General features: G+C 36.0%; 1 protein-coding gene and 1 pseudogene across 2 annotated transcripts in view; one reads left to right on the top strand and one right to left on the bottom strand.

Annotated features, from left to right (window-relative positions):
* The first annotated feature begins 3,624 nt into the window (after positions 1–3,624).
* LOC124525450 (60S ribosomal protein L3-like) lies at positions 3,625–4,790 on the top strand (annotated as a pseudogene).
* A 3,420-nt stretch (positions 4,791–8,210) lies between these two features.
* ABCB7 (ATP binding cassette subfamily B member 7) overlaps positions 8,211–14,439 on the bottom strand; it is a 184,940-nt gene continuing 178,711 nt past the window's right edge. For both annotated transcript variants that reach the window (XM_047097817.1, XM_047097818.1), the window contains one exon: positions 8,211–10,829. In XM_047097817.1, the coding sequence (XP_046953773.1) occupies positions 10,614–10,829 (216 nt within the window). In that variant the 3' untranslated portion in view covers positions 8,211–10,613. The remainder of the gene's footprint in view (positions 10,830–14,439) is intronic.

Here is a 14,439-nt window from a genome sequence, read left to right as displayed (position 1 = left end):
TCTTGGTATTCTTTGTATAAATACCCAGACATAGAAGAGCTGGATTATATGGTAGATCTATTCTTAATTTTTGGAGGAATCTCAATACTGTTTCTATAGTGGCTGCACCAACCAACATTCCCATCAACGGTGTGTGAAAGTTTCACTTTCTTCACATCCTCTCCAACACTTTTCTTTTTACTTTCTTGATGGCATCATTTGAAGCACAAAAGTTGTTAATCTTATGTTCAATTTATCTATTTTCTCTTATGTTGCTTGTGCTGTTGACCACTGACTAAATTCAAGGTCATAAAGATTTACTGTTTTCTCCTTAGAGTTCATAGTTTTAGTTCTTACATTTAGGTTTATGATCTACTTTAGTTTTTATATGTGGTGTGAAGGAGTTTACATTGTTTTTTTGCATGTGGATATCCAGTTCTCTCAGCACCATTTGCTGAAGAGCATCTTCTTTCCCCATTTAACCATCTTGGCACCCTTTCTCAGAAATCAATTGGTCACAAATGTAATGGCTTATTTCTGGACTCTCAATTGTATTCCACTGATCTATATTTCCATCCTTATGCCAGTTCCACACACATCTTGATTACTGTAGTTTTGGGATCAGTTTTGCATTTGGGAAGTTAGAGTCCTCTGTTTTTATTGTCTATTTGCCCTGGATAGAACCTCCAGTACAACAGCAAACAGAAGTGGCAAAAGTAGATGTTTTGTCTGATTCCTGATGTTAGCAGGACAGCATTCAGTTTTTCACCAATAAGTATTATTTTAACTGTGAGGTTTTTGTAGATGGCCTTCATCAGATTGAAGAAGTTTCCTCATATGCCTACTTTATTAAGTATTTTTATCATGAAAGGATGTTGGATTTTGTCAAATGTTTTTCTTCATCTATTGAAATGATCATATGTTTTTTGTCCTTTATTCTATTACTGTAGTATATTACATTGACTTTGGATTCTAGTAATCTTACATTTCCAGGATAAATCCCATTTGGCTATAATGTACAACCCTTTCAAAATGTTGGATTCAGTTTGCTAGTATTTTATTGAGGATTTCACTATCTATCTATCTATCTACCTATCTATCTATCAGTCATCTATCCATCCATAGGTATCAGGATCTCTTGAAATGAGTTGGGAAAAAAATCCCTCATCTTCTATTTTTTGGAAAATTTTGTGAAGTATTGGTATTAATTCTTCTTGAATTACATTCAGTTGGTGAAACCATCTAGGACTGGGATTTTCTTTGTGGGTAGTTTTTGGATTAGTAATCTAATCTCTTTGCTTGTTATAGATCTGTACTGCTTGGCTATTTCTTCACAAGCCTGTTTCAGTAGTTTGTATTTGAGAATTTGTCCTTTTCATCTAAGTTATCTGGCTTGTTAGCATATAGCTCTTCATATTTTTTGCAGTCTTTTTTACTTGTGTAAAATTGGCAGTAATATCCTTTCATTCTTTTTTGTTTGTTTACTAATTTGAGTCTTCACTGTTTTGTTACTGGTCTAGTTTAAAAAATTTAGTTTTGTTAATCTCTGCAAAGAACCAACTTGTGGTTCTGTTAATTTTCTCTACCGATTTTCTATTCTCTATTTCACTAATTTATGCTCCAAACATTTTTTTTTTTTTTTTGCTTGCTTTTGGCTCAGTTTGCTCTTCTTTTTCGAGTTTCTTAATGTAGAAGTTTAGGTTACTGATTTGAGACATTCCTTCTTTTAAAATATAGGCATTTAGGGGAGCGTGGGTGGCTCAGTTAGTTGAGCATGGACCCCCGTTTTCTGCTCAGATAATGATCTCAGGGTTATGGGTTTGAGCCCCATGTTGGGCTCCACACTCAACGTGGAGCCTGCTTAAGATCTTCTCTCTCTCTGCTCCTCTCCCCCTCTCGTGCTCTCACTCTAAAATAAAAATAGAAATAAAAAATAAAAAAAATAAAATACAGGCATTTATAACTATAAAATTCCCTTGACAGCTTTAGCTGCATCCCATACAGTTTTTTTTCGATTTTCATTCATCTCCAAGTTATTTTCATTTCCCCTTGTGATTTCTTCCTTGGCACATATTTAAAGTGTGTTAATTTCCTTCCTGAGCTGCCCAAGTTTTCCTCCTCTATTACTGATTTCTAATATTTTTATTGTAGCCAGAGAATATCTTTTGTATGATTTCAATCTTAAAATTTATTGAAGCTTGTTTTTTTGGCCTAGCATATGGTCTATCCTTAAGAATGTTCCATGTGCTGGGGAGAATATGTGTTCTGTTTGTTTTCTATTTCCTTGATCTTCTGCTTATTCTATCTATCATTGAAACTGGGGCCTTGAAATCTTCCAATATTATTGTTGAATTGTCTTATTTCTCCCTTCAATTCTGTCAGTTTTTGTTTCACCTATTTTTTTTTTTACAGAAAAGTATGGTTTATTTATTTTTTTTTATATATATGAAATTTATTGACAAATTGGTTTCCATACAACACCCAGTGCTCATCCCAAAAGGTGCCCTCTTCAATACCCATCACCCACCCTCCCCTCCCTCCCACCCCCCATCAACCCTCAGTTTGTTCTCAGTTTTTAACAGTCTCTTATGCTTTGGCTCTCTCCCACTCTAACCTCTCTTTTTTTTTTTTTTCCTTCCCCTCCCCCATGGGTTCCTGTTAAGTTTCACCTATTTTGATAGGTTCTTAGGTGCATATATGTTTAAAATTGTTATATCTTCCTGACAGATTGACTTTATAATCTTTATGAAATGTACCTTTTTATCTTTAGTAGCATTTGTTTTAAAGTTATTTTGTCTGATGTTAATATAGACACTTCAACTCTCTTATGGTTGGTGCTTGCATGATATATATATTTCCCATCCTTTATTTTCATCCGATTTGTATCTTTGAATGTGAAGTTCTTTTCCAATAGACAGGATAACCATTGGATCAAGTTGGAGCTTGATTTTTTATTCAATCTGACAATCTCTGCCTTTTGACTTGATTATTTAATCCATATCTAATATTGTTACATCTTCCACTTTAATTTTTTCTATATGACTCAGGTCTTTTTTTCTATTCCTACTTTATTGTCTTCTTTTATATTAAGTGGATATATTCCAGTGTAACATTTTGATTTCTACAATGTTTTAAGTATATTAAAGCTACTTTCTTAGTGGTTTTTCTAAGGCTTATCAAAATTTACCTCATATTTACACTGATTAGTTCCAGTGAAATATATAACCTTTACTCCTATATAGCTCCTTTCCATCCCTTTTGTACTATTATTGTTATACCTATTACATTTATATATTACATTTATATGCATATACATTTTTATATATGTCAAACTCAACAATACATAGATAAAACTATTAGTTTATATGATCTTATATCTTTCAAAACATCTAAGAGGAGGGCAGGTTTATATTCATAGTTTGTTATGTTAATCATCTTATATACTATTTCTGGCTCTCTTCATTTGTTCTTGGGGATTCTAGGTATCATATGGTTTCATTTCAAAGAATTATTTTCATTACTCCCAGAGAGCTTTGTTTCCACCCCCAACAAAAGAATACACATTGATTCATGTGGTTGTTTTCTAAGTCAACTTAAGTGAAGTTCTAAAATTCTCTTGCTCTACCGGCAGCATTAGGTGGCAGAATGTCTCACAGGAAATTCTCCACTCCCAAAGCATGGGTCCCTGGGTCTTGTGTCCTAGAAATGCAGTAGCTGGCACTATAGGAAGGTGAAGAATTTTCCCAAGGATGGCTCTTCCAAGCCTGTCCCCCTCACAGCCTTACTGGGCTACAAGGCTGGCCAGACTCACATTGTGCGGGATGTCAACAGGCCATGATCCAAGGTGAACAAGGAAGTTATGGAGGCTGTGACCATTGCGGAGACACCACCCATGGTGGTTGTGGGCATCATGGTCTATGAGGAAACCCCTCAATGCATCCACACTTTTAAGACCATCTTTGCTGAGCACATCCATTAGGTGTGCAGAAGGCACTTCTATAAAAACTGGCATAATTCTAAGGCCTTCACTAAAAACTGCAAGAAGTGGCAGGATGATGATGGCAAGAAGCAGCTAGAGCAGGACTTCAACAGCATGAAGAAGTACCACCAGCTTATCTGTGTCATCACCACATGCCAGATAGCCTCTATGCCAGAAGAAGGTCCACCTCATGGAGATCCAGGTGAATGGAGGTACGGTAGCTGAGAAGCTGAGCAGCAGCTGCCTGTGAACCAAGTTTTTGGATAGAATGATATAATAGATGTCATTGGTATCACCAATGGAAAGGTTACAAAGAGGTCACCAGCTGCTGGCACATCAAGAAGCTACCCTGCAAGACCCACCAGGGGCTGCACAAGGTTGGCTGTATTGGGCATGGCATCTTGCCTGAGTGGCCTTCTCTGTGGCACGGGCTAGGTAGAAAGGCTACCATCATCACCACACTGAGATCAACAAAAAGATCTACAAGATTGGCCAGGGCTAACTCATCAAGGATGGCAAAGTGATTAAGAACAATGCTTCCACTGATTATGATCTCTCTGACAAGAGCATCAATCCTCTGAGTAGCTTTGTCCACTATATGGTGAAGTGACCAGAGACTTTGTCATGCTGTGTGGTGGGAACCAAGAAGCAAGTGCTTACTCTCTGCAAGTCCTTGCTGGTGCAGACCAAATGGTGGGCCCTGGAGAAGACTGATCTTAAGTTCATTGTTACCATCACCAAGTTTGGCCATGGCTAATTCCAGACTGTGGAGAAGAAAGCATTTATAGGACCACTTAAGAAAGACTGAACTGCAAAGGAAGAAGGAGCTTAATGTCAGGAGCAGATTGTACAGCTGGTGGGATCTCAATAAACATTATTTTCCAGTGGGGAAAAAAGTAAATTCTCCTAAAAGAAAGAAAAAACATGCAATTATACCGTCTTTTATTAATATCTACAATGAGTGACTTTATTGGTGCTGTGTGTGTGTGTGTGTGTGTGTGTGTATTTGGATTACTGTCTGGTGTCACCTGCTTTTTGCCTGAATTTCCTTTGTATTTTTGGGTAATATATATTTACTAGCAATGTTTTTTTTTTTTATTTATAACATCTTAGAGGTTAGAGTGGAAGAGAGCCAAAGCATAAGAGACTCTTAAAAACTGAGAACAAACTGAGGGTTGATGGGGGGTGGGAGGGAGGGGAGGGTGGGTGATGGGTATTGAGGAGGGCACCTTCTGGGATGAGCACTGGGTGTTGTATGTAAACCAATTTGACAATAAACTTCATATATTGAAAATAAATAAATAAATAAATAAATAAATAAATAAATAAATATTTATAACATCTTTATTTCACTTGACTTTTGAATGATAGTTTTGGATGATAGTTTTTAAATTTCAGAAATTTGAATATGTAAATCCTTCTGTCTTCTGGCTTTCAGTGTTCCTTATGAAACTTTACCTGTTAATCATACTGTGGTTTCCTTGCATATAAGGAGTCATTTTTCTCTTACTGCTTTTACAATTTTCTCCTTATCTTTAGCTTTGAACATCCTAATTGGTGTTTGTTGATCTTTTTTGGCATGTAATGTTTTTCATCAAATTTAGATGTTTCCATCCGTCTCTTTGAAAGTTTTTTCTCCTTTCCTCTCTTCTGCTTACATTATGAATATGTTGGTATTCTTAATGGTGTCCTACATTTCTCGAAAATATTTTTCATTATTTTTAATCTCTGTTCTTCAGATTACATAATCTCTTATTGATCCAAGTTTGCAGATTCTTTTTTCAGCCAGCTCAGACATACTATTGAGCTCCTGTAATAAATTTCTTTTCAGTTACTTTACTTCTCAACTCCAGAATTTCTATTTGGTTCTTTTAAAATAATGTCTATTTCTTTACTGATAAACCTTTGTGTGCAACATCCACCATCTGTGCCCCTTAAGGTAGCATTTATTGCCTGCTTTTCTTGTGTATGGGTGATGCTTTCCTGTTTCTTTGCATTTATAGTTTTTTGTTATAAAGTAGACATTTTACAATAGTATCTTATAACAACCTGGATAATGATCCTCCTCCTCTGGGGGATTGGTATTTGCTTGGTTGTTTATTTGCTCCACAGTGTGCAGGCTGATGTTATTTCTTTTAGTCTAGCTACCTAAGGGTTGTGTCTGGGTGGGCATAATGCACTTGTTGGCAAGATTTTTACTCTTGGACATGCATGTGGTTGGAGGCTGCTATATGTCAGAGGGTTTTCTTTTGACCCACATTCAACCAGGGACTAGTAGCTGGGAGGTTCCTGCTCTGTTCTGGAGAGCACAGTTTTACACAAATACATAGTCTTCCAGATTGCCAAGGATGTGTATTTTACTTTTAAGGCTGTGTTCCTAATAGTCACCTCTAGATCAGAGCAATTTTTGTGTTCCTAAAGGTCACCTCTAGATCAGAGCAATTTATTGTTCAGTGTCTGGTCAAGTTCCCTGTGCCAGCAAAGCTTTTACTCTGTGTGATGGGTCTGCATGTATTAAGAAATGCTTTTAAGTCTGCCCCATGTTCTGCTCTAATTGTCCTGAGAAGGTGTAACCCAGCACATGCATACAGCCTTTTCAATCTTGAGTTGACTGTGCTCCCAGGAGGGCTCTTTTTGGTTTCCTCTTGGTTTCTCTTTATTAAAATTCTGGCTGCTCTGCTGCTTTGCTTGCACCAGCTCCTCCTATTTGCTCTCCACCAAAATCTCGTTTTTGACAATGTCCTTAGGGACAGAGTTCTCCATGCTGTTTCAAATGAAGTCAATTCCCTCAGGCAGAGTGGTGGAATTCTTTGTCCTCACTGTATACCTTCCACTTAGAAAGAAGCTGTGCACCACTGAACTGAAGCTGGGGGTAAGGGGCCTAGAGTAAAACCACTACTTTATGAGTGGGCACTGGGGCATGGTGGAAGTCCCTGGTTTTCTGGGGTTTTTTCCTCCTTGAGTGGAACACCCAAACTTTGAGTAAGCTAGGGTGGAAAAAACCAGGGCCTCAGTATTCTCAGCCTGCACACAGGATAGTGCTTCCACTCAAAGAATGGAGGCTTGGTGGTAGAGGGGATCACCAGTCCTTTTGGCTGTGCCTGTGTGGAATAAATTTCTGAAACACAAGGTTGAGGGGATAAGAAATACAGGCAGCTACTCATGCCAGGTTGAAACCACAGCCCCAGAGTGGGAGCTGGGGGGAGGATCCCTACCTCCTCCCAAGATCTTCACCATAGCTGCTGAGAATAGAGCACCCAAGGTAGAGCTTCTGTAACATAGACCTGGTATGGTAGAGGATATGCAGGTAATTCTCCAAATGCCACACACTCTTGCTGTTCCTACTGATATTTAATAGGTTTTCTTGAATCAGTATTTTTCTAATTGCTATATGCCCTTTGGACATTTCTGGAAACTTTAAATGATTGTTTTTTTTTAAATAATTCCAAATAGTTAAATTGTTTTTCTGGAGAGAGGGTCTACTGAGCTCCTTACTTCACCATTCTGGAAATCTCACCCTTCAATATATTTTTAAACTTAACTTCTGAGTGGAAATGTGGTCCAGCAAAAAGAGAAATGGAGAGGTGTCAAGAGCCAGGATTTTCATTCCAACTTGGCCTCTAGCAAGCTGAATGACTTCTCTTGAAATTCAGTTTCCTCATTTGTAGAAAAAGGAAATTGTATTAAAGACCTCTACATTCCTTCCAACTCTAAAATCCTATGATTTTATGAAGTAGAAATGGAATAGAAAGTAATCAGTGAAAAAAACATTCTTCTGTAGCTGTGTGAGAATAGGAAATAATAAAATAATCCACTGCGTTTTTTAAACCAAAACTGTTCCTGCTTGTTTTTAATTAAAACATGCACTTCATTTCCAACTTTAATCAAAATGTTACCTTAATGCATGCTTTACAGTCAAGAAATTTCTTCACCCCAAAGGTTTCCTTTCTAACCATTAGAACTGAAAAACTTGGGGCAACAGAAAGTTGCCTTTCACTGATTGGTCATCAAAAATATGACAGCTTAATGCTAAGTGAAAGCACTACAATTTACTACCATTTTACCCATATTATGAATTCTGCAATTACTTTCTCTCTGAGACAAGTCCAAGTTTTCACCTTCTGCATAAGGCTCTAAGGCCATACCCCCAAGAGTGTCTATTAATTATCCATACTTATTTTGAATGTGTGAATGACAAAATGTCAGTTCTCCCTATGCACCACAGAAAAGAGTTGCTTCATTGGGCCACCCATTTCTAGTCACAAATCCATAGTTTATTTAGTAATAATTATCTGCACAAATTGTTATAACAATAAAACTGTGATAAAGAGCCTTTCTTTCTGAGTAGTTTTGTCTTACTAATCAGTTTTAACCTGTTTATTTGACTTAATATTGTCATTTAGTATAGTTTATATTCAAAATCTATATACTCAAAGCAGGGGGAGAAAGGACTTTATATAATTTAAGAAAACTGCCAATGCAAATATATTTCAAAGCTTTCAACTACTAATCCAAAACAGAATATCCTATGATAAAGCTACAAGGTATATATAAATTATGAATATATATTGGCAAAAGTTGCCACTCATGGACACATCCAGCAATTAGGAAGAATGAGAGCAAGATGGCAATATGGACAAAGTGAGCCAGAACCAAGTAATCATAAATCTTTAAATATCTTGCCCTTAAAGCAAAACTTATTTTTAAACTAACCATCTGTGCAAACCAATCATTGTCAACAGCTAAAGGGAAAAGGCAAAATATTTATCTTAAGGTGTATTACAGATGCAGATCCCTGTAGAGGAAACATAAATGCATACTTTCAGTTTGTCCAAATGCCAAGGCCTCTTTCTGGTTCTCACAGCTGACCCTTAGACATGAACTGTTCAATAATTTCCAAATCAGCTTATCTGCTCACCAAGATATTTCTATGTTAAAAACCTTCAGGAAGGCATTTGGCTCAAATGATTTCTATGATTCCCTTTCTATGATTCCCAAATTTCCCTAGTTTCAACTTAATTGTTGTAAGCTGGGATTCCCTTAGGAAGAAAATATATAATCTTTAAAAAAAAGAAATATAAGGAATAAAACCCTATCATCTTGCTCCATTTTCAGAGCCCATATTCTAAAACTGTAGATTATTCATTTCAATCCATTAAAAAATAGTTTCAACACTGATTTAAAAATTTATACTTTATAATGTCTTATGTGAATATGTATTATAATGTAAAATTATGAATATACAATATTGTAATGTAAAATTATTATGCTATAATAAATGCCCCTTTTCTTGATGTTTCTTAGTGAATCATCCTAGGAAGGTTTTCTTTCATTTTGTCTATTATTTCACTGTATAGAACCATCTTAATATGATGAAGTTAAGAGAAAAATATTTAAGATTTGTTTAATGGCCCTTACAATAACTGTGTTTTTCAGGTAATTCAAGTTTTCATTAGCTGAAAATACTGGTTAATGACCACATGATCCAATGGTCTAGAGACACCTCTAATCCTATGAACAGATAATAGCTTCTTCAAAAATAAAAGAAGCTATTCAAATTGGAAAACAGAGGAGCTTCTAAGTGAATATTTACCAACATTTTATTCATTACTTCTAGCAGGTAAAACTTGATTATTTTGTTTGGGTTCTTCCTTGTTATGTCACACTTAAAGGAACTCATTACATTACTGAAAAAGGAAGGGAAAAATCTTGTAATAAATTCTGAACTGTCAACACAGATTCAAGTCCTGATCACCTAGAGTACATATACATAAATCTTCTCCTACTTACCTAAAGGTCATTAATAATTTTTAAGTGGTTGTTGCTTTATCTACATGTGTGAGCATGTGCACACACACACACATGTGTATGCATACATTCCATTTAGTTTTTTGTTTGTATAACTTTAGACAGCAAAAGCACTATAGTTAAGATGGAAATAAAAAAGGCAATTAACTTCCTAAGCTTTTTAGATATTCCCAGGATGACAACTCTCAAGTTACATCAGGGTTTTAAGTATTTAAAGAGAATGGTATAAATTTTGGTTCAAAACAAAATCAATGCCTCATTTTGATGAAAAAATAAAATTCCCATGACTAGGAATGCCAGTTAATGATGAAGAACATTCTACACACATACATGAGAATTAAGGAAGGTTTTTCTTCCAAAAGATATGCAGTGGCAAATACTTTTAAAAACACCCTTTCTATAATTGTAGTATTTCAGTGGGGAGGGAGGCAGAGAAACTACCCTCTTTTGTTGTTTAAGAAATGGATAATTTCCATCTAAATTATCAGCATAAAGGAGATTTAAAAAACTACAAAAATTTGGAAGCCAATATAATTCATCTGGTTATGGGTATCAAATGGCTATTAGGCAGCAAAAAATGGAAATGGGGTAAAGTCAAATAGTAACAAAAACTATGTTTTGGGTACAACTAAGGTAGTAACAAGGAAATAATCTTGGAATAAATATAGATGTCAGACTATATTTGACAGACTATATTTGAACAGACTGTAAAGGATGTAAAACTCAAATTCCTTTTCAAATAAATCTTATCTAAATGAACAATTATAGAAAATGGGAATGTAAGATTTTTTTTTAACAAAACAATTCTGCTTCAGTGCAAATGTGTCAAAAAAATGTCTCATGCACCTTAGCAGGAACAGTTTCCACAGCCTTTTACACTGTTGACAATTTCTTCTTGTAGTTTCTTCCTTTCCTCCTCTTTGGACATATTTTCTTCCTTTGCATCCCATTTGGGGTTATCATGGTTCTGTACACAACTGCTCTGTGTGTGCCACATTTCTGAATAGATACTGCCAGGGTTACCAAGCAAACCATGGTGGGTACCACGTTCAGCTATCTTACCCTAAAAACCAAAAGCAAGAGAAACATAGAAAAAGGTCATATAACTAGCATAATAACTGAAAATACACAGTACTTTCTAACTAAGGATTTTGAAGGATTAGTATTCGTTAAAATACCTCTCCCAATTCCTCATCCATAGTACAAGTAGAAAAAATGAGGTACGAATGCTTTCTTCACTGTTAAGCTATTAGCCCAGAAAACAAACAAAAAGCTATGAAATCCTATATATTGTAAACCACTTCACTCAAAAGAAATAAAATTCTAAACCAATTTGACAATTTCATATTAAAAAATACAGATAATAAAAAATAAAATAAAATTCTAATGTTCCATTTTTCATTTTGAAGGGAAGAAAAGGAAGGTGAAAAAAATTTAAAGGCAATTATAATTGGTAAATATTTAATCAAAAGCACTGTTATTTATTACAGGGACTTAAAAACAGTATCTTGAAATCCTTATGTGTACTTTAAAATGAAAAAGATTTCTCCAAGAAAAGCTTACTTCTTCCAGTAGCTATTTTTGTGAACAATGGATATTAAACTTAACATTGCACAGATTTGGTGTAGATTCCAAACTCTTATCTACAATTAGTCTCTTGACAGCTACTGTTAAACATGCTGGGAGACAAAAGGAATTTTGTCACTTTTACTGGTACTCCTGGTTATAGGACCTTTACAAATACACCCTTAAGCAAAATAACTAAAATTTGTTCCCACATCTGAGTGTTTAATTTAAGGCTCTTTTATTGCTAGCTAGGCAGTTTGAAAAAGAACTGTTTTGTTCAGCTATTTAATTCCCTAGGATTATGAAGAATGTAGTTCTCAACCTTGGTATATGTGGACCACTTCACTGGTACAAAACACCCCATGGATTACATACATTTGAACCTGATGTGGGGTTCAATCCCATGACCTTGGGATCATGACCTGAGCTGAAATCAAGAGTCATTATGTTCAACCAACTGCACCACTCTGGCACCCCTATTTTCTAGGCCTTTTCACTGAACAGTTAGGAATTTTATCATCATCTTGAATTCACGTTGATAATTCTGCTCCAGTATAACATTACAAGGATGCTCCTCTTCTCCCATTCCCCATTTGTACTCTTCTCCCAAGTAAGACCACTGTTTTCTAACAACATCAATATATTTACTCACAAGCTCAGTCTTAAAATATACACAAAATAGTTTCAAAATGGCTACTCCTATACCAATACCAATAACACTTATTAGGTTCAAATTTTGAGTTATTTTTGTCTTATGTTCCACTGAGGTTAAATAATCAAAATGATGTGTCCAACAGTTATTTGGATTGTTTTTTGTTTGCATATTTATGTTATGAATTTGTTATGTAGTTAGTTTCACTTTTTTCTGCTTGTAATTACTTCCTATATTTCCCAATCCTTGTTGAGTTTCAATATTTTAAGTATATAAAAACATTACCATGGTTCAAAAGTAAAAATAATGTAAAAAAAGGAGTTAAGATGGCAGTGTAGTAGGAGGACAATAGGCTTGCCTTGTCCCTCAAACATAGCTAAATAACTATCAAATCATTCTGAATATCTAAGAAATTGATCTGAGGATTGACAAAACAAAATGTACAACCAGAGGGAAAGAGAAGCCCACACCGTAGAAGGTAGGAGGTGTGGAGATGTGGTTTGTTGGAGAAATGAGTTTCAAGTGCTGTGGAGTGGAGTCGAGAGAGGAGTGCACAGGGGATCACACAAGGAAAATACTTCCTCAAAGGCACTGACTGGGAAAATGAGAGGGGCTGACTTTGGTGAGGCTTTTCAACCAGTGGGGCTCAAAGACTGAAGTTTTAGAGGTCCTTGATGTGGCTGGTATAGAGCTCTGAAGATGTGGCAGTGCTCTTGTAGAGAAGGCAGGCAGGTAACCTGGGGGCAAATGGCATGATCTGAAGATCTCCTGAGATACTCCCCTTTCTTGGAGCCATCTGAGAGAGGTGGTATTGCCTCTCTAGGGACAAAGAGCCAGCAGACAACATAGAAGACACCAGGGAGTTCCTTAGGGCAGAGATAAAAGAGCTTAAAACCAATCAGGCCAAAATGAAAAATATAATAATCGAGATTTGAAACTGACTTGATGCAATGACCACAAGGATGGAAGAAGCATTGGAATGAATACATGATACAGAAGATAGAATTATGGAAAATAAGGAACCCGATCAAAAGAGGGAAAGAAAAATCTTGGATCATAAAAGTAGACTTATGGAACTCGGTGACTCCTTGAAATGTAATAACATTCACATCATAGAAGTCCCAGAAGAAGAAGAGAGAAAAGGAGGCAGAAGACTTATTTGAGGAAATTATAGCTGAAAACTTCCCTAGTCTGGAGAACAGACTTCCAAATCCAGGAGGCACAGAGAACTCCATCAAAATCAACAAAAGCAGGCAAACCACAATACATATTTTACTTAAACTTCCAAAATATAAGGAAAAAATCCTGAAAGCAGCAAGAAAAAAGAAGTCCTTAATTTACAAGGGAGGACAAATAAGGTTAGCAGCAGATCTCTCCACAGAAACTGCAAGCAAAGAGGGAGTGGCATGATATATTCAACATGCTGAATGAGAAAAATAGGCAATCAAGAATACCCTATCCAGCAACGCTATCATTCAGAATAGAAGGAGAGATATAGAGTTTCCCAAACAAATACTAAGGGAGTGTGTGACCACTAAACCAGCCCTGGAAGAAATATTAAAGGAGACTCCTTGAGTGGGAAAGAAAGAGCCAAAGTGACAAAGGCTATAAAAGAAAAAATCTCCAGAAACAACAAAAAGTTAATATCAATAATTCATATCTATCAATGAATTCAAATCAATAATTACTTTGAATAAAAATGGACTAAATGCTCCAATCAAAAGACACAGGGTATTAGAAGGGATAAAAAAAAAAAACAAGCCCCCTCTATATGCTGCCTGCAAGAGAATCATTTAGAACTAAAATCTGCAGACTGAAAGTGAGGGGAATGGAAAAACATTTATCATGCAAATGGTGTCAAAAGAAAGCCAGGGGCTCCTGGGTGGCTCAGCTGGTTAATAATGTGTCAGACTTCAGCTGAGGTCATGATCTCACAGTTTGTGAGTTTAAGCCCTGCATTGGGATCTGTGCTGAGAGCTCAGAACATGGACCCTAATTTGGATTTTTTGTCTTGCTCTCTCTCTGTCCCTCCCCTGCTCGTACTCTCTCTCAAAAATAAACATTGAAAAACGAAAGCCGGAGTAGCAATAATTGTATCAGACAAACTAGATTTTTTTAACCAAAGGCTGTAAGAAGAGATGAAGAACAGCATTATATCATAGTAAAGGTGTCTATCCAACAAGAAGATCTAACAATTGTAAATATTTATGCCCCCAACTTAGAAGCAACCAAACACATAAAACAATAACAAACACAAACTAAGTCATGGATAATAATAAAATAACAGTAGGGCACTTTAACACCCCACTTACAACAATGCACAGATCATCTAAGCAGAAAATCAACATGGAAAAAATGGCTTTGAATGACACACTGGACCAGGTGGACTTAACATACATTCAAAACATTTTAACCTAAAGCAGCAGAATACACAGTCATTTCACGTGCACATGGG

Source organism: Lynx rufus, unplaced genomic scaffold (assembly GCF_022079265.1).
Source record: "Lynx rufus isolate CCGP_SWC_20201006 ecotype Redwood Valley unplaced genomic scaffold, mLynRuf1.p SCAF_42, whole genome shotgun sequence".
In the NCBI taxonomy this organism is placed as follows: domain Eukaryota; kingdom Metazoa; phylum Chordata; class Mammalia; order Carnivora; family Felidae; genus Lynx; species Lynx rufus.
This window is presented reverse-complemented; position numbering and strand designations above follow the sequence as displayed.